General features: G+C 55.8%; 1 protein-coding gene across 2 annotated transcripts in view; it reads right to left on the minus strand.

The window, feature by feature from the left end:
- Nucleotides 1-20,691, minus strand: part of LOC139264384 (inactive ubiquitin thioesterase OTULINL-like) — a 155,989-nt gene extending 135,298 nt beyond the window's left edge. Inside the window, exon 1 of one of the 2 annotated variants that reach the window (XR_011593337.1) lies at nt 20,586-20,691. Coding sequence is in view for 1 of the 2 variants with exons in the window: in XM_070880751.1 (XP_070736852.1) it covers nt 20,586-20,631 (46 nt within the window). In the remaining variant the exon portion in view is untranslated. The remainder of the gene's footprint in view (nt 1-20,585) is intronic. The other variant, XM_070880751.1, reaches the window with a different exon arrangement.
- Nucleotides 20,692-20,942: the final 251 nt, after the last annotated feature.

The following is a 20,942-nucleotide window of genomic DNA, read 5'->3' on the forward strand; positions in this document are numbered from 1 at the left end:
TTCTGTCAATGGGCGCGGGGTCTGGACGTGTTCCCTTATTGCAGCAGCTAACTCTGACATGCCGTCCCTCATGCACCCCGACAGTGTCTCAACGACCTGCAACATTCCCTCCCTCATGGTCAGTGACCTGGTTTGCACTACCTCTGACATTCCCTCCCTCATGGCCACTATTCCCTCAATGATGGTTCCGGATATCGTTCCCATTTCTTGTGTCATTGCTGTTACTTCTCCAGACAATCCCGCTACCTCATCACTCACTCCACCGATGGTGTCCAGGAGTGATCAGGTAAGGTCAATGCTCTCCGCACTCAATGACATCATCTGAACCGTTAGACCATGCACTTCAGGAGAGCGTGGTCTAGCTCTCCTTCCCCTCCTCCCTGATACGTCCTTACTATACAGTATAAATGCACACGAGGCCCATGCTTGAGAGGTCAGTCTGTGACCTGTCCTTTATTTCTTAGCACTCAAGTGATGAAGGTGGTTGGAGCTTCCCCTTTAATACCTGAAGGTCCAGGTTAGGAGTATCTCCCAACTAGAGATCATTGTTCTCCGTGTACAACTTAGGTCAGATTATACATGGGTTACAATGCTGGTTGAATACATGACATCACCTCTGCCCCAAAGTCTTATTGGGATCACAGGTTGAGTCTCTCTGATGGTTTATGCTCTCTTGTAGAGCGCCTGAGTTGGGGCTCCGGTTGTTGGGCGCTGGCCTGAGTGTCTGCTGCTTGCGGTGCCTCAGACCTATCCAGACTGCCCACAGTGACTTGGCTCTCCTCCCTTTGGTTCCGGTGTGTGGTCACCTGTGGAGGAGTGAACTCTACATCGTGTTCTTCCTCTGCTTCTTCTATGGGGTTGCTGAACCTCCTTTTTGTTTGATCCACGTGTTTGCGGCAGATTTGTCCATTGGTAAGTTTAACTACCAGAATCCTATTTTCCTCTTTGGCAATCAATCACAGTGCCTGCGAGCCATTTGGGCCCTGCAGTGTAGTTGAGGACAAAAACAGGATCATTTACATCAATACATCGCGCCCTCACATTCCTGTCATGGTAGTCATATTGTGGCTGGCGCCTGCTCTCGACAATTTCTTTCATGATAGATTCTATAAGGGATAGCCGGGTTTTGAGCATCCTTTTCATTAGCAGCTCTGTGGGTGGAACCCCTGTGAGAGAGTGTGGTCGGGATCTATAGGCCAACAGGAGGCGTGATAAGCGCCTTTGTAGGGAACCCCCTTGGATTCTGAGCATCCCCTGTTTGATTATCTGCACTGCTCGTTCTGCCTGGCCGTTTGAGGCCGGCTTGAACGGTGCCGTTCTGACATGGTTAATTCCACTGCCTGCCATGAAGTCCTGGAATTCAGTGCTTGTGAAGCACGGGTCATTGTCGCTGTCCAAGACGTCCAGTAGACTATGGCCCGTAGACTTTCACCCGTGATGAGGATGTCGTCCTGAAAAACCACCGTCCCTGGAATCGACTTGAGGAAGCTTTCCATATTTCGTTGGAAGATCGTGGCGGCCGAGCGAATCCCAAACGGACATCTGTTGTACTCAAACAACCCCTTGTGTGTCGTGATGGTGGTCAGCTTCTTCGACTCACTCGCCAGCTCCTGGTCATGAAAGCTGAGGTCAGGTCCAATTTTGAAAAAAGTTTGCCACCGAATAGCGTCGCAAAGAGGTCCTCCGCTCTCGTTAGCGGGTGCTGGTCTTGGAGTGACACCCGATTGATGGTGGCCTTGTAATCACCACATATCCTGACCGACCCATCCGCCTTGAGCACCGGCACGATCGGGCTCGCCCAGTCACTGAATTCGACTGGGGAGATGATGCCTTCCCTCAGCAGGCGGTCCAATTCGCCTTCTATCTTTTCCCGCATCATGTACGGCACCGCTCTGGCCTTGTGGTGTACTGGCCTGGCGTCCGGGTTTATGTGAATCACTACTTTGTGCAAGTCCGTAGCTGTGCGTCAATCAGCGATAATTTTGGCCTCCTGGCCTTGGACGCCCACAACTTTTCAAACTGTTTGATACCCATCAGTGACTGGCTGGCCCCCGTGTCTAGCTCCATTGATACTGGGATGCCATTGAGGAGCACTTTCATCATTATCGGTGGCGTCCTGGTGTATGAACTGTATACGTGCTCCACATGAACTCGCTGAACTTCAGCTTCCAGCGATTTCCCCCAGCGTTCATTTCTGCAGGTATTTTGCTCATCTCTGCAAGCTCCGGCTGAGTGTGTGCTTCCATGCCTCCAACATGAGCTGCTGTTGGAAACAAAAATGTCCCTTGCCAGTCGATCGTCCCCGATTGCCCCTGTGACTGTCCTTGAGTGCGCCATTAACAGGTGTTGATGGCCCCATTACTGGCCGCATTGTACCTTGCAATGGCGTGAATCGCCGTTCAACTTGCCATTGTCTCTGTCGAACTCCTCCTCTGGGTTCGACTACATGTTGGGGCATGCCCGACTGCCCTTGTCTACCTGGAGCTGTGTGCTGCTTTAACAATGTTGAATCTCTGTCCCAACCATTCCTTAACACAGTACCTCTCGTCTGTTCTGCTCGTGGCCATGCTCGCGTGGTTTAAATTCCAGTTTCTCGTCGCCATTGATAAGTCCTTACTATACAGTATAAATGCACACGAGGCCAATGCTTGAGAGGTCAGTCTGTGATCTGTCCTTTATTTTTTAGCACTCAAGTGATGAAGGTGGGTGGAGCTTCCCCTTTTATACCTGAAGGTCCAGGTTAGGAGTGTCTCCCACCTAGTGGTCATTGTTCTCACAGTGTATAACTTAGGTCAGATTATACATGGGTCACAATGCTGGTTGAATACATGACACTCCCCAAGGGTGTGGCTCGCACCCCAACACGGAGACCCACGGCCAGGGATGGTGGGGCAGAGTGTGCCTCACTGCACCACAGAACTGGGACCCGCAACCTCGGAAGGTGGGACCCTGGGTGTGCCTCGTTACACCACACCATTGGGACCTGCAACCTCGGAAGGTGTGAAACCATGGAATGTCCCACCAACACTCAAACCACTAGTCACGGAAGGGACTGTCACCTCCATAAGCGGCACCTCTTCAAAGTCAGTGCAACAGTGGGAGCTTCATCCAGCTCCAACCCCACCCGCTCACCCCCATGTTCTTGGTCTGGAGGGTTAGATTAGAAGACGTTCTCCTCCTCAGGCTCGTCCTCGTCTGAATCTTCTTCTGCATTGTCAGGGTTGGCCTTAAGTTTTGCAAAAGATAACAGAACAGTCAAATGGTTAGCAGCAGAGGTGGAGGCAGAGTGAGTGGCATGAATAGGCTCAGGCCAGGCTGCAGGCTGATTTGAAGGACGGCAATGAATTTGCAGGACTTACCCTCTCCCTCGAGTGTGGGTCCAGCTTGTGCAGTACTGATTGCTTTTTTCCAGGCAGGACCCATCAAAGCAGCGACCCTCTCTTCCAAGGGTGTCAGTGGGTGCAGATTTGTCGGGCCTCTTCCTGTTCGAGCTCTATCCCTTTTGTTGTGTGCCAAAGATGAAAATGCAACTTTTTAAAAGAGAGGGTGTCTTTCTGCTGGGTGGAACATGTACAGCTGGTCACATTTACAATTGCAATTCTATTGAATGAATGGAAATATTACTTACACTAACTACTTGACCAAGGTCCTGCCATTTCTTTTTACACTGGCCTCCAGATCTCGTGGTGGTCACCACAGCGCAGTAATCTTCTGCAACTTGGTTCCAGCGTTTCTTCATTTCTTTGGGTGGAACTTTTGTGTGACCACTGCTGGTGTCCAGCTCCTGTCATCTGTTCTCAATCACAGTAACTAATGCCTCCACTTCTTCCTGTAAGAAACTCTTGGTCCTTGCACTGCGTTGCATCTGGTATTGCTCCAGCTGCGATTTTCCCAATGCTCTCACAGCACTCCTTCTCACACACACAACTGGCTCTTTAAAAATGGCCAATTGCCAAATCCGAGCTGTACTGAGCATTCATGTCCATTAGAATGTCAAAACCGTTGCTTTTCCCCCCCGCGCATGCGCAGAGGGTGTGCGGCTTCGGTTTTCAGCGCAGACCCCCCCCCCCCCAGAGGTGACTGGACACGCTGCGCAGCGCCAAATTCAAATTATACATCGCCGAAACTTTGACAAAATATTTCTGCTGCATTTCTGGCCTACAAAAACGGGCGTAACTGTGGCAATACGCCAGAAAACGGGCGTTATCACTGTGTTTGTGCTCCAATCCACTGCAGCACACGTTATAACAAATTTTAATAATTTATTCCAATTTTTTTTTTTAAACTGCGATAACTTTGTTGCAAGCTTGTCAACGGTCTACTAATTGAAAGACATGAGCTCACCATCTCAGAAAAGAGCACCATAATATTAGCCAAGTACCAGGAAATAACATAGGATAACAGGGACAGAGCAAAACAGCAGTAATTCAGCAACGTGGCTCTGTCATCATAAACTACAAAAGCAATGGTACAGTAGATAATAAAACAGCAGTAGAACTCCCCAAGTTTGACTATCTTAAGCCTAGGACCAGCTACTGTGGGCTAGAGTTTCCTCTCAAATCGCCCATTTACTGCCTAGAAACCGCTGGGCGGTATTCGATACTGTCCGCCCATATATTACCGCCCAAATAGGAAGTTTCATCATTAAGATCCGTTTACCATCGGATCTTAATACCGTCCTGAAAAAGCAGGTTTTATTGGATCTTAAGTGGGCGGTATGGACACAGATCTGATAAGTTTATTTGATATTACACAGATCTTTATAGTTCTCCAGTTTCATGTATTTTTAAATGGATTGTAGTATTTTCTAGTGTTAGGCAATAATATAAATGGTCTAACAAAGCCTTATTTATTCCTTTAGTCTCACCCCCCCAGTCTCTCTCACCCGCCCCAACCTCCCCCCACCCCCAGTCTTACCCCGACAGCGATCTCTCCTTCCCCCTCCCCACACCCCCCTGCGATCTCACTCTCTCCCACCACCTGCTATCTTACTCTCTTCCCCCCAACCCCGCCCCCAGCAATCTCACTCTCTTTCTTTCCCTTCCCCCCAAAAAACTTACTCTAAATCCACTTAGGTCAGCGTATGTGGCCAGCTCTGAAAGACCTGCGGGCAGTGAAGAAAAAGCAGCCCACATTCGGCAGACATTAGGGAAACCATAGGGAGAGAAGGGAACTGGAGAGGACCTCAACAACCAAGCACCAAACATTGCAAGGAAAAGCTCTAACAATTGAAATATTAATAAAGAGGAAGTAAATCTTACCGGAGAAATGAGAGCTGCTAGCCGCAATGTCGGGGGGGGGGTAGCTAGAGAGAGAGAGACACTCTCTCTCCCTCCCCCCCACAATGAATGCTCTCTCTCTCTCTCTCTCTCTCCCCCCCTCCCCCTCCAATGCTCTCTCTCTCCCCCCCTCCCCCCCCACTGCACTCTCTCTCTCTCTCTCTCTCTCTCTCCCCCCCCCCAATGCACTCTCTCCCCCCCCTCCCCGCCCAATGCACTCTCTCTCCCCCCCTCCCCCCCCACTGCACTCTCTCTCTCTCTCCCCCCCTCCCTCCCCAATGCACTCTCTCTCCCCCCCCCTCATGCATTCTCTCTACCCCCCCCAATGTGCACTCTCTCTCACCCCCAATGCGCACTCTCTCTCACCCCCCACCTTCCCCCCAATGCACTCTCTCCCCCCCTCCCACCCCAATGCACTCTCTCTCCCCCATCCCCACCCCAATGCACTCTCTCTCTCCCCCCCTCCCCCCAATGCACTCTCTGTCTCTCTCTCCCCCTCCCTCCCAATGCACTCTCTCCCCCTCCCCCCAATGCTCTCTCTCCCTCTCTCTCCCCCTCCCACCCCAATGCACTCTCTCTTCCCCCCCTCCCCCCAATGCACTCTCTCTTCCCCCCTCCCCCCAATGCACTCTCTCCCCCTCCCCCACCAATGCACTCTCTCCCCCCCCCCCAATGCACTCTCTCTCTCTCTCCCCCCCAATGCACTCTCTCTCCCCCCACCCAATGCTCTCTATCCCCCATCCCCCCCTCCAATGCACTCTCTCTCTCTCTCTCTCTCTTCCCCCCCCCATGCACTCTCTCTCTCTCTTCCCCCCCTCCCCCCACCCAATGCACTCTCTCTCTCTCTCCCCCCCCCCCATGCACTCTCTCTCTCTCTCTCTCTCTCTCTCTCTTCCCCCCCTCCCCCCACCCAATGCATTCTTTCTCTCTCTCTCCCCCTCCCACCCCAATGCACTCTCTCCCCCCCTCCCCCACCAATGCACTCTCTCTCTCCTCTCTCCCCCTCCCCCCATTGCACTCTCTCTTCCCCCCCTCCCCCCAATGCACTCTCTCCCCCCCCCCTCCCTCCAATGCACTCTCTCTCCCCCCCAATGCACTCTCTCTCTCCCCCCCACCCAATGCTCTCTCTCTCCCCCCACCCAATGCTCTCTCTCTCCCCCCACCCAATGCTCTCTCTCTCCCCCCACCCAATGCTCTCTCTCTCCCCCCCCTCCCCCTCCAATGCACTCTCTCTCCCCCCCTCCCCCCCAATGCACTCTCTCTCTTCCCCCCTCCCCCCCAATGCACTCTCTCTCTTCCCCCCTCCCCCCCCAATGCACTCTCTCTCTCTTCCCCCCCCTCCCCCCCCAATGCACTCTCTCTCTCCCCCCTCCCCCCCCCCAATGCACTCTCTCTCTCCCCCCTCCCCCCCCAATGCTCTCTCTCTCTCTCTCTCTCTCCCCCTCCCCCCCCAATGCACTCTCTCTCTCTCCCCCTCCCCCCAATGCACTCTCTCTCTCTCTCCCCCCAATGCACTCTCTCTCTCTCTCTCTCCCCCCCACCCCCCAATGCACTCTCTCTCTCTCTCTCTCTCTCCCCCTCCCCCCAATGCACCCTCTCTCTCCCCCTCCCACCCCAATGCACTCTCTCTCCCCCCTCCCCCCTCCCCGCAATGCACTCTCTCTCTCCCCCACCAATGCACTCTCTCTCTCTCTCTCCCCCACCAATTCTCTCTCTCTCTCTCTCTCTCCCTCCCTCTCCCACCCCAATGCACTCTCTCTCTCTCCCCCTCCCACCCCAATGCATTCTCTCTCCCCCCTCCCACCAATGCACTCTCTCTCTCCCCCACCAATGCACTTTCTCTCTCTCTCCCCCTCCCACCCCAATGCACTCTCTCTCTCCCTCTCCCATCCCAATGCACTCTCTCTCTCCCCCTCCCACCCCAATGCACTCTCTCTCCCCCCTCCCCCCAATGCACTCTCTCCCCCCCTCCCCCACCAATGCACTCTCTCCCCCTCCCCCCCAATGCACTCCCTCTCTCTCTCTCTCTCTCCCCCTCCCACTCCAATGCACTCTCTCTTCCCCCCTCCCCCAATGCACTCTCTCTTCCCCCCCTCCCCCCAATGCACTCTCTCTCCCCCCACTCCCCCCAATGCACTCTCTCTCCCCCTCCCCCACCAATGCACTCTCTCTCCCCCCACTCCCCCCAATGCACTCTCTCCCCCCCCCCGCAATGCACTCTCTCTCTCCCCCCCAATGCACTCGCTCTCTCTCCCCCACCCCCCCCCTCCAATGCACTCTCGCTCTCTCTCTCTTCCCCCCCCCCCAATGCACTCTCTCTCTCTCTCTCTCTCCCCCCCCTCCCCCCCCCAATGCACTCTCTCTCTCTCTCTCTCCCCTCCCTCCAATGCACTCTCTCTCCCCACCCAATGCTCTCTCTCTCCCCCCACCCAATGCTCTCTCTCTCCCCCCACCCAATGCTCTCTCTCTCCCCCCACCCAATGCTCTCTCTCCCCCCCCTCCCCCTCCAATGCACTCTCTCTACCCCCTCCCTCCCAATGCACTCTCTCTCTCTCTTCCCCCCCCCCTCCCCCCCAATGCACTCTCTCTCTCTCCCCCCCCTCCACCCCCAATGCACTCTCTCTCTTCCCCCCCCTCCCCCCAATGCACTCTCTCTCTCCCCCCCTCCCCCCCCAATGCGCTCTCTCTCTCTCTCTCTCTCTCTCTCTCTCCCCCCTTCCCCCAATGCACTCTCTCTCCCCCCCTCCCCCCGCCCCAATGCACTCTCTCTCTCTCTCTCTCTCTCTCTCTCTCTCTCTCTCTCCCCTCCCCCCCAATGCACTCTCTCTCTCTCTCTCTCTCCCTCCCACCCCAATGCACTCTCTCTTCCCCCCTCCCCCCAATGCACTCTCTCTTACCCGTCCCCCCAATGCACTCTCTCTCCCCCCCTCCCTCCAATGCACTCTCTCTCTCCCCCCACCCAATGCTCTCTCTCTCTCCCCCCACCCAATGCTCTCTCTCTTCCCCCCACCCAATGCTCTCTCTCTCCCCCCACCCAATGCTCTCTCTCTCCCCCCCACCCAATGCTCTCTCTCTCCCCCCCCCACCCAATGCTCTCTCTCTCCCCCCACCCAATGCTCTCTCTCTCCCCCCACCCAATGCTCTCTCTCTCTCCCCCCACCCAATGCTCTCTCTCTCTCCCCCCACCCAATGCTCTCTCTCTCTCCCCCCACCCAATGCTCTCTCTCTCTCCCCCCACCCAATGCTCTCTCTCTCTCCCCCACCCAATGCTCTCTCTCTCTCCCCCCACCCAATGCTCTCTCTCTCTCCCCCCACCCAATGCTCTCTCTCTCTCCCCCCACCCAATGCTCTCTCTCTCCCCCCACCCAATGCTCTCTCTCTCCCCCCACCCAATGCTCTCTCTCTCTCCCCCCACCCAATGCTCTCTCTCTCTCCCCCCACCCAATGCTCTCTCTCTCTCCCCCCACCCAATGCTCTCTCTCTCTCCCCCCACCCAATGCTCTCTCTCTCTCCCCCCACCCAATGCTCTCTCTCTCTCCCCCCACCCAATGCTCTCTCTCTCTCCCCCCACCCAATGCTCTCTCTCTCTCCCCCCACCCAATGCTCTCTCTCTCTCCCCCCACCCAATGCTCTCTCTCTCTCCCCCCACCCAATGCTCTCTCTCTCTCCCCCCACCCAATGCTCTCTCTCTCTCCCCCCACCCAATGCTCTCTCTCTCCCCCCACCCAATGCTCTCTCTCTCTCTCTCTCCACCTCCCCCTCCAATGCACTCTCTCGCCCCCCCTCCCCCCCAATGCACTCTCTCTCTCTTCCCCCCTCCCCCCCAATGCACTCTCTCTCCCCCCCTCCCCCCCCCAGTGCACTCTCTCTCTCCCCCCCTCCCCCCCCAGTGCACTCTCTCTCTCCCCCCTCCCCCCCCAATGCACTCTCTCTCTCTCTCTCTCTTCCCCCCCTCCCCCCCAATGCACTCTCTCTCTCTCTCTCCCTCCATGCACTCTCTCTCTCTCTCTCTCTCTCTCCCCCCTCCCCCCCAATGCACTCTCTCTCCCCCCTACCCCCCCCCAATGCACTCTCTCTCTCCCCTCCCTCCTCCCCCAATGCACTCTCTCTCTCTCTCTCTCTCTCTCCCTCTCCCCCTCCCCCAATGCTCTCTCTCTCTCTCTCTCGCTCTCTCTCCCCCTCCATGCACTCTCTCTCTCTCTCTCTCTCTCTCCCCTCCCCCCAATGCACTCTCTCTCTCTCTCTCCCCCTCCCACCCCAATGCACTCTCCCTCCCCCCTCCCCCCAATGCACTCTCTCTCTCCCCCACCAATGCACTCTCTCTCTCTCTCCCTCCCTCCCTCTCCCACCCCAATGCATTCTCTCTCTCTCCCCCTCCCACCCCAATGCACTCTCTCTCTCTCTCTCTCCACCCTCCCCCCCCAATGCACTCTCTCTCTCCCCTCCCCCCAATGCACTCTCTCTCTCTCTCTCTCTCTCTCCCCCTCCCACCCCAATGCATTCTCTCTCTCTCCCCCTCCCACCCCAATGCACTCTCTCTCCCCCCTCCCCCTCCCCCCAATGCACTCTCTCCCCCCCTCCCCCACCAATGCACTCTCTCCCCCTCCCCCCCAATGCACTCTCTCTCTCTCTCTCTCTCTCTCCCCCTCCCACCCCAATGCACTCTCTTTTCCCCCTCCCCCCAATGCACTCTCTCTCTCCCCCTCCCCCACCAATGCACTCTCTTTCCCCCCACTCCCCCCAATGCACTCTCTCTCCCCCCCCAATGCACTCTCTCTCTCTCACTCTCTCTCCCCCCCAATGCACTCGCTCTCTCTCCCGCCACCCAATGCTCTCTCTCCCCCACCCCCACCCCCCCTCCAATGCACTCTCTCTCTCTCTTCCCCCCCCCCCATGCACTCTCTCTCTCTCCCCCCCCCTCCCCCCCCCCCAATGCACTCTCTCTCTCTCTCTCTCCCCCTCCCTCCAATGCACTCTCTCTCCCCCTCCCTCCAATGCACTCTCTCCCTCCCCCCCCAATGCTCTCTCTCCCTCCCCCCACCCAATGCTCTCTCTCTTCCCCCCACCCAATGCTCTCTCTCTCCCCCCACCCAATGCTCTCTCTCTCCCCCCACCCAATGCTCTCTCTCTCTCCCCACCCTCCCCCTCCAATGCACTCTCTCTACCCCCTCCCCGCCAATGCACTCTCTCTCTCTTCCCCCCCTTCCCCCCCAATGCACTCTCTCCCCCCTCCCCCCCAATGCACTCTCTCTCTCTCTCTCTCCCCCCTCCCCCCTCCCCCCAATGCACTCTCTCTCTCTTCCCCCCCCCCTCCCCCCAATGCACTCTCTCTCTCTCTCTCCCCCCCCTCCCCCCCAATGCACTCTCTCTCTGCCCCCCTCCCCCCCAATGCACTCTCTCTCTCCCCCCCTCCCCCCAATGCACTCTCTCTCTCTCTCCCCCCCCCCTCCCCCCCCCAATGCACTCTCTCTCTCCCCCCCTCCATGCACTCTCTCTCTCTCCCCCCCCCAATGCACTCTCTCTCTCTCTCTCCCCCCCCCAATGCACTCTCTCTCTCTCCCCCCCCCCCCAATGCACTCTCTCTCTCCCCCCCCCTCCCCCCCAATGCACTCTCTCTCTCTCTCTCTCTCTCCCTCCCCCCAATGCACTCTCTCTCCCCCTCCCACCCCAATGCACTCTCCCTCCCCCCTCCCCCCAATGCACTCTCTCCCCCCCTCCCCCCTCCCAATGCACTCTCTCCCCCCCTCCCCCCAATGCACTCTCCCCCCCTCCCCCCAATGCACTCTCCCCCCCTCCCCCCAATGCACTCTCTCCCCCCCTCCCCCCCAATGCACTCTCTCCCCCCTCCCCTTCCCCCACCAATGCACTCTCTCTCTCCCCCTCCCACCCCAATGCACTCTCTCTCTCTCCCCCTCCCACCCCAATGCACTCTCTCTCTCTCCCCCTCCCACCCCAATGCACTCTCTCTCTCTCACCCTCCCGCCCCAATGCACTCTCTCTCTCTCTCCCCCTCCCACCCCAATGCACTCTCTCTCTCTCCCCCTTCCACCCCAATGCACTCTCCCCCCTCCCCCCCAATGCACTCTCCCCCCTCCCCCCCCAATGCACTCTCTCTCTCTCCCCCCCCCCCTCAATGCACTCTCTCTCTCCCCCCCAATGCACTCTCTCTCTCCCCCCCCCTCCCCCCCAATGCACTCTCTCTCTCCCCCCCCTCCCCATGCACTCTCTCTCTCTCTCCCCCCCTCCCCCTCCCAATGCACTCTCTCTCTCCCCCCCTCCCCCCAATGCACTCTCTCTCTCTCCCCCCTCCCCCCCCAATGCACTCTCTCTCTCCCCCCTCCCCCCGCAATGCACTCTCTCTCTCTCTCTCTCTCCCCCCTCCCCCCAATGCACTCTCTCTCTCCCCCCAATGCACTCTCACTCTCCCTCCCCCCTCCCCCCCAATGCACTCTCTCTCTCTCCCCCCCTCTCCCACCAATGCTCTCTCTCCCCCCCCCTCTCCCACCAATGCTCTCTCTCTCCCCCCCCCACCCCAATGCACTCTCTCTTCCCCCCTCCCCCCAATGCACTCTCTCTCTCTCTCCCTCCCTCCCAATGCACTCTCTCGCTCTCTCCCCCTCCCACCCCAATGCACTCTCTCTCCCCATCCCCCCAATGCACTCTCTCTCTCTCTCTCTCTCTCTCTCTCTCCCCCCTCTCCCCAATGCACTCTCTCTCTCTCTCTCTCTCTCTCTCCCCCCCCCTCTCCCCAATGCACTCTCTCTCCCCCTCTCCCCAATGCACTCTCTCTCCCCCCTCCCCCAATGCACTCTCTCTCCCTTCCCCCCAATGCACTCTCTCTTCCCCCCCAATGCTCTCTCTCTCTCCCCCCCAATGCACTCTCTCTCTCCCTTCTCCCCCCCCCTATGCACGCTCTCTCTCTTCCCCCCCCCCCCTCAAATGCACGCTCTCTCTCTCTCCCCCCCCCCTCATGCACTCTCTCTCCCCCCCTCCCCCCTCATGCACTCTCTCTCTCCCCCCTCCCCCCCTCATGCACTCTCTCTCTCCCCCCTCCCCCCCTCATGCACTCTCTCTCTCCCCCCTCCCCCCCTCATGCACTCTTTCTCTCTCCCCCCTCCCCCCCAATGCACTCTCTCCCTCCCCCCCAATGCACTCTCTCTCTCTCTCTCCCTCCCCCCCCAATGCACTCTCTCTCTCCCTCCCCTCCCAATGCACTCTCTCTCCACCCCCCCAATGCACTCTCTCTCCACCCCCCCAATGCACTCTCTCCACCCCCCCAATGCACTCTCTCCACCCCCCCCCCAATGCACTCTCTCCCTCCCCCCCCCAATGCACTCTCTCCCTCCCCCCCCCAATGCACTCTCTCCCTCCCCCCCACAATGCACTCTCTCCCTCCCCCCCCAATGCATTCTCTCCCTCCCCCCCCAATGCACTCTCTCCCCCCTTTCTCTCCCCCCCCCCTATGCACCCTCTCTTCCCCCCCCCCTCCATGCACCCACTCTCCCCCCCCCCCCTCCATGCACCCCCTCTCCCCCCCCTCCATGCACCCTCTCTCCCCCCCCCCTCCATGCACCCTCTCTCCCCCCCCCCTCCATGCACCCTCTCCCCCCCCCCTCCATGCACCCTCTCCCCCCCCCCTCCATGCACCCTCTCCCCCCCCCCCTCCATGCACCCTCTCCCCTCCCCCCTCCATGCACCCTCTCCACCCCCCCCATGCACCCTCTCCACCCCCCCCATGCACCCTCCCCCCCCCCCTCCATGCACCCTCTCCCCCTCCCTCCATGCACCCTCTCCCCCTCCCTCCATGCACCCTCTCCCCCCCCCCCCCTCCATGCACCCTCCCACCCCCCCCTCCATGCACCCTCTCCATGCACCCTCTTCCCCCCCCCCATATGCACCCTCTCTCCATCTCCATGCACCCTCTCTCCATCTCCATGCACCCTCTCTCCATCTCCATGCACCCTCTCTCCATCTCCATGCACCCTCCATGCACCCTCTTCCCCCCCCCCATATGCACCCTCTCTCCATCTCCATGCACCCTCTCCCCCCCCCTCCATGCACCCTCTCCCCCCCCCCCATGCACCCTCTCTCCACCCTCCCCCCCAATGCACTCTCTCCCCCCCTTCCCCCAATGCACTCTCTCTCCCCCCCTTCCCCCAATGCACTCTCTCTCCCCCCCTTCCCCCAATGCACTCTCTCTCCCCCCCCACCCAATGCTCTCTCTCTCCCCCCTCCCCCCCAATGCACTCTCTCCCCCCTCCCCCCCAATGCACTCTCTCTTCCCCCCTCCCCCAATGCACTCTCTCTCCCCCTGCCCCCCCAATGCACTCTCTCTCCCCCACTGCATTCTCTCTCTCTCCCCCCCTGCATTCTCTCTCTCTCCCCCCCTGCCCCCCCACCCCATGCATTCTCTTTCTCTCTCTCCCCCCTCTACCCCCAATGCACTCTCTCTCCCCTCCCTCCCCCTCCAATGCTATCTCTCTCCCCCCCCTCCCCTCCCAATGCACTCTCTCTTCCCCCCCTCCCCTCCCAATGTTCTCTCTCTTCCCCCCCTCCCCTCCCAATGCACTCTCTTCCCCCCCTCCCCTCCCAATGCACTCTCTTCCCCCCCTCCCCTCCCAATGCACTCTCTTCCCCCCCTCCCCTCCCAATGCACTCTCTTCCCCCCCCTCCCCTCCCCTCCCAATGCACTCTCTTCCCCCCCCTCCCCTCCCCTCCCAATGCACTCTCTTCCCCCCCCTCCCCTCCCAATGCACTCTCTTTCTCCCCTCCCAATGCACTCTCTTCCCCCCCCCTCCCCCCCCATGCACTCTCTTCCCCCCCATGCACTCTCTCCCCCCCGTGCACCCTCTCCCCCCGCCAATGCACCCTCTCCTCCCCTCCCCCCCCAATGCACTCTTCCCCCCCCCCAATGCACTCTCCCCCCCCCCCAATGCACTCTCCCCCCCCCTCCCCCAATGCTCTCCCCCCCCCTCCCCCAATGCACTCTCCTCCCCCCCCCAATGCACTCTCCTCCCCCCCCAATGCACTCTCCTCCCCCCCCCCAATGCACTCTCCTCCCCCCCCCAATGCACTCTCCTCCCCCCCCCAATGCACTCTCCTCCCCCCCCCAATGCACTCTCCTCCCCCCCCCAATGCACTCTCCTCCCCCCCCCCCAATGCACTCTCCTCCCCCCCCCAATGCACTCTCCTCCCCCCCCCAATGCACTCTCCTCCCCCCCCCCCAATGCACTCTCCTCCCCCCCCCCCCCCAATGCACTCTCCTCCCCCCCCCCCCCCAATGCACTCTCCTCCCCCCCCCCCCAATGCACTCTCCTCCCCCCCCCCAATGCACTCTCCTCCCCCCCCCAATGCACTCTCCTCCCCCCCCCAATGCACTCTCCTCCCCCCCTCCAATGCACTCTCCTCCCCCCCTCCAATGCACTCTCCTCCCCCCCTCCAATGCAGTCTCCTCCCCCCCCCCAATGCAGTCTCCTCCTCCCCCCCCCAATGCAGTCTCCTCCCCCCCCCCCCCCCCAAATGCAGTCTCCTCCCCCCCCCCCAATGCAGTCTCCTCCCCCCCCCCAATGCAGTCTCCTCCCCCCCCCCACAATGCATTCTCTCTCTCCCCCCTCCCCCCCAATGCACTCTCTCTCTCCGCCCTCCCCCCCAATGCACTCTCTCTCTCCGCCCTCCCCCCCAATGCACTCTCTCTCTCCCCCCTCCCCCCCAATGCACTCTCTCTCTCCCCCCTCCCCCCCAATGCACTCTCTCTCTCCCCCCTCCCCCCCAATGCACTCTCTCTCTCCCCCCTCCCCCCAATGCAGTCTCCTCCCCCCCCACAATGCAGTCTCCTCCCCCCCCCCACAATGCATTCTCTCTCTCCCCCCTCCCCCCCAATGCACTCTCTCTCTCCCCCCTCCCCCCCAATGCACTCTCTCTCTCCCCCCTCCCCCCAATGCACTCTCTCTCTCCCCCCTCCCCCCAATGCACTCTCTCTCTCTCCCCCCTCCCCCCCAATGCACTCTCTCTCCCCCCCTCCCCCCCAATGCACTCTCTCTCCCCCCTCCCCTCCAATGCACTCTCTCCCCCCTCCCCCCCAATGCACTCTCTCCCCCCTCCCCCCCAATGCACTCTCTCCCCCCTCCCCCCCAATGCACTCTCTCTCCCCCCTCCCCCCCAATGCACTCTCTTTCTCTTTCCTCCCCCCCACAATGCACTCTCTCCCCCCTCCCCCCCCAATGCACTCTCTTTCTCTTTCCTCCCCCCCACAATGCATTCTCCCCCCCCCCCCCCCCAATGCACTCTCTTTCTCCCCTCCCCCCATACACTCTTACTCTCCGCCTCCGCCCAGGCCTCGTTTCGCCTCCGCCCAGGGCCGCCCCCGCCCTCATGCCCCCCTCGACTCCTCCACGGTGGCGGGGCCCCGCCCAAACTCATCGCCCGGCGATCCCAGGTTCGGTTATTTTCGGATTTCGAAATATCAGAAAGGGGATGGGGCTGGGGTGGGCTGCTGGCCAATCAGCTCTTCGGCGAGCAACCCACCCTGGGCTCGGGTGTTTTCGGCTTTGTGACATCAGAAAGACGATCCAAAATCTGGCAAAACGGCCTTCGTCCCGTATTTAGGATGCGGCACCTGTATCTCCAGTGCTTATGACGCAATTGTATCCTATCATGCTGAAATCAATGATGATGCTGATGATATCCCTTCTTTAACAAAACTTAGCAGTATTGTCACTTAAGGACATAAGAAATAGGAGCACGAGTAGGCCATACGGCCCCTTGAGCCTGCTCCACCATTTAATATGATCATGGCTGATCCGATCATGGACTCAGTTCCATTCCCAGCCCGCTGTCCATAACCCCTTATCGTTTAAGGAACTGTCTAGTTCTGTCTTAAATTTATTCAATGGCTTCCACAGCTCTCTGAGGCAGCGAATTCCACAGATTTGCAACCCTCAGAAGAAATTTCTCCTCATCTCAGTTTTAAATGGGCGGCCCCTTATTCTAAGATTTTGCCCCGAGTTCTAGTCTCCCCATCAGTGGAAACATCCTCTCTACATCCACCTTGTCAAGCCTCCTCATAATCTTAGACGTTTCGATAAGATCACCTCTCATTCTTCTGAATTCCAATGAGTAGAGGCCCAACCTACTCAACCTTCCCTCATAAGTCAACAACCTCATCTCCAGAATCATTCTAGTGAACCTCCTCTGAACTGCCTTCAAAGCAAGTATATCCTTTCGTAAACATGGAAACCAAAACTGCATGCAGTATTCCAGGTGTGGCCTCACCAATACCCTGTATAACTGTAGCATGACTTCCCTGCAGTTATACTCCACTCCTTTGCAATAAAAGCCAAGATTCCATTGGCCTTCCCTTGCTATACCTGCATACTAACCTTTTGTGTTTCATGCGCAAGCATCCCCAGGTCCCGCTGTACTGCAGCACTTTGCAATCTTTCTCCATTTAAATAATAACTTGCTCTTTGATTTTTTTTCTGCCAAAATGCATGACCTCACACTTTCCAACATTATACTCCATCTGCAAATTTTTGCCCACTCACTTAGCCTGCCGATGTCCTTTTGCAGATATTGTGTGTCCTCCTCACACATTGCTTTTCCTTCCATCTTTATCGTCGGCAAACTTGGCTACATTGCACTCAGTCCCTGCCTCCAAGTCGTTAATGTAGATTGTAAATAGTTGGGGACCCAGCACTGATCCCTGCGGCACCCCACTGGTTACTGATTGCCAACCCGAGAATGCACCATTTATCCCTACTTTCTGTTTTCTGTTCGTTAGCCAATCCTTTATACATGCTAATATATTACCCCCAACCCAGTGAACTTTTATCTTGTGCAGTAACCTTTTATGTGGCACCTTGTCAAATGCCTTCTGGAAATCCAAATACACCACATCCACTGGTTCCCCTTTATCCACCCGGTTCGTTACATCCTCAAAAAATTCCACCAAATTTGTCAAACATGACTTCCCCTTCATAAATCCATGCTGACTCTGCTTTTCCAAATGTCCTGCTACTGCTTCTTTAATAATGGACTCCAACATTTTCCCAACCACAGATGTTAGGCTAACTGGTCTATAGTTTCCTGCTTTTTGTCTGACTCCTTTTTTAAATAGGGGCATTACATTTGCAGTTTTCCAATCTGCTGGGACCTCCCCAGAATCCTGGGAATTTTGGTAAATTACAACCAATGCATCCACTATCCCTGCCGTTACTGCTCTTAAGACCCTAGGATGCAAGTCATCAGGTCCAGGGGATTTATCCGCCTTTAGTCCCATTATCTTACTGAGTACCACCTCCTTAGTGATTGTGATTGTGTTAAGTTCCTCCCCCTCATAGCCCCTTGACTACCCACTATTGGGATATTGTTAGTGTCCTCTACCATAAAGACTGATACAAAATATTTGTTCAGAGTTTCTGTCATCTCCATGTTCCCCATTACTAATTGCCCGGTCTCGTCCTCTAAGGGACCAACATTTACTCTAGCCACTCTTTTCCTTTTTATATACCTATAGAAACTCTTGCTATCTGTTTTTATATTTCGTGCTAGTTTACTTTCATAGTCTATCTTCCCTTTCTTAATCATTTTCTTAGTCATCCTGTGGTGGCTTTTAAAAGCTTCCCAATCTTCTGCCCTCCTACTAGTCTTGGCCACATTGTATGCCCTTGTTTTTAAATTGGATACCGTCCTTTATTTCTTTAGTTAGCCACGGATAGCTATCTTTTCTCTTAGCAGTCAGGACTGTAATAATCTCTCTTTCATTACCAGGCCTGTCACCACTCATCATCATTTAAAACTTAGCTCTATTTTGATCTATGTCACTCTTAAGAATAAGCACATATGAATTTAAAAAAAGTTGTATTTTGAAACCAAATGATTATCTCCACCTATATTTTTGTTGACCGTTAGAAAGGATTGCTGCCAGTGGCTTACACCTGTAAGACATGGGGCATGGGGAAAAGAGAAAGAAAAAGAAAAAGAAAAAGAAAAAGAGAAAGCAAGCAAGCAAGCAAGCAAGAAAGAAAGAAAGACAGACAGACAGATTCATCAATCTAATTTGCTTGCTCTTTTTAAAAAAAAATTCTGATTTTGAAAGCAAATAAAGCCTTTGACAAAAAAGGAGAACAGAAGATAGAGGAAGGCAGGCTGGGGGAAAACAATGAAGGGCAAGGGACCCTCTGGCCTCTCACCACTATCCTTTGGCCGGGGGGTGGGGGTGCAGGGTTGGGGAACTTGATGGAGGGTTGAGCATGAGGGGAGTGATAGCAGGAGGTTGGGAAAGGGCAGGATACAGGTTGAGAGGATAGTTCAGAAAGGAAGAAGAGATAAGGTTAAGAACGAACAAACTTGCATTTATATAGCATCTTTTGCATGTTCCAAAGCTCTTTACAGCCAATGAATACTTTTGAGATATAATGTAAGCAAACACAGCAACCAATTTACACACTGGGATAAACAAACAAACAGTTAATTACTTTGGTGGTATTGGTTGAAGGATAAATAGACCAGGACACTGGAAGAACTGCCCTTCTCTTTGAATAGTGCCATATGATCTTTTATGTCCATCTGACCAGGCCTTGGTGTGCATTAGAGGCCAGAGCCAAAGGAGCAGAGTGTTTGGGGTTGGTGAGGTTGTAGTACTGCAGATTGATGATTAGGTCCAACACTGTCTCCAGTGCGCTAGCGCAGCCTTCAGTCGCCTGAGGAAAAGAGTGTTTGAAGACCAGGAACTCAAATCTGGCACCAAGCTTATGGTCTACAGGGCAGTAGTGATACCCAGCCTCCCTATATGGCTCAGAGACGTGGACTAATTACAGAGACATGTCAAAACACTGGAGAAGTACCACCAGCATTGCCTCTGCAAGATCCTGCAAATCCATTGGGAAGACAGACGCACCAACGTCACTGCTCTCGCTCAGGCCAACATCCCCAGCATCGAAGTGCTGACCACGCTCGATCAGCGGGCCACATCGTTCACATGCCCGACAGGAGACTCCCAAAGCAAGCGCTCTACTCGGAGCTTCATCACGGCAAGTGATCCCGAGGTGGGCAGAGAAAACGCTTCAAGAACACCTTCAAAGCCTCCCTAATAAAGTACAACATCCCCACCGACTCCTGGGAATCCCTGGCCCGAGATTGTCTGAAGTGGAGGAAGAGCATCCAGGTGGGCGCTGAGCACCTCGATTCTCAACGCTGAGAGCATGCAGAATCCAAGCGATGACGGCGGAAGGAGCATGTGGCAAATCAGGCTCCCCCCCCCCCCTTTCCTTCAACCACTGTCTGTCCCACCTGTGACAAAGATTGTAGGTCTCGCATTGGACTCTTCAGCCACCTGAGAACTCACTTTTAGAGTGGAAGCAAGTCATCTTCGATTCCGAGGGACTACCTATGATGATGAGCACTGGAGAAGGTTATAGAAATAGGGAGATGTTATGTCTTTAGATGCTCTGATAATGACTTCACGAGGCAATGTGTTGTACTTGAACTGTAGTGACCTTAGTCCTTTATTGATAACTCCAGAGTGAGGATCACACATGGTGGCTTGTCTTTTATACTAGGCCAGGCACACCTGTAAAGGTAACCTCCCACTGTGGTGCCCTCTGGTGGCACACCTTGTAATACTACAAGCAGTAACCATGTAGAATACATGACAGGAGAGGCCATGAAAGGATCATGCTCATAGATGATAAAAGTTACTTTTGGCACTTGTAAAACCATAGTCAACACCTTAATGAGGGGAATAGAAGAAAATCAACAAGAAGTGTATAATACGAATAAGATTACTTCCAAAAACATTTTGAAGAGCCAATAACCTATAAAGAGATTAAATGAAGTGTTAAAATGTTTGTCTGAATTCATTTAAATAAAACTATAACATTCCCAAGGCATAAAAACTTTAAAACCCAGCTCAGTCTATATTTAATGATCGGCTGCTATCCACCCACTTACTCACTACTGACTTGCTGGATTACATCCACTCACTCACTGGATACCTTTCTCTCCCTCCTCTGTAACCTGCTAACTGAGCCTCAGCCCCTCCTCGCTACACCCCATCGACTCACCGAATATCTCCCCCACCATTTACTCAGTGAATCTGAATGCTGTTACAAGGGAGCAAATGAAGAAACAATGCACTCAAATCCAAAAGCAACAAGGCTCCAAATGCAGAAGCCCAAGTCGGTTCCCCTTCGAAGCATTTATTCGGTTGCGGAATCTTCCTCCCTCACACAGCAGGGCGAAAACATACAAGGCTGGCTAAAATCAGTGTGCCCTTTCCCGAACTATGAGCGGAGATGCAGCATTTACCTGCAAAGGTGGAGTTGATGTTTTGGTTGGTGAGTAACGTTCCCATCCTGTAGCTCTCTCGACGCTCCTGCAGCTTTCACTTTAAGCAACGTCTGGTGTGCAACTTCCGCATTCTGATGGACAGCTCACACAGCCAATCAACTAACACTGAGGGAAAGTGATAATCTTAACTCATCCTCATTGGTGTGACAGAGTGACGCTTCCATTTAACCCAACACAGTAACAATCGCAACTGGAGCAGAAGTATACAGCAAAGCGCTGGAAGCCAATATAGGGAAATTAAAGGCGTCTTGGTAAAATCTACCCTTTAAGTGTGTTTTAGAATGAGACAAAGCGTATTTAGATTCTTCAATTTGT

The sequence above is a fragment of the Pristiophorus japonicus genome, chromosome 5 (assembly GCF_044704955.1).
Source record: "Pristiophorus japonicus isolate sPriJap1 chromosome 5, sPriJap1.hap1, whole genome shotgun sequence".
NCBI classification, from domain to species: Eukaryota; Metazoa; Chordata; class Chondrichthyes; family Pristiophoridae; genus Pristiophorus; species Pristiophorus japonicus.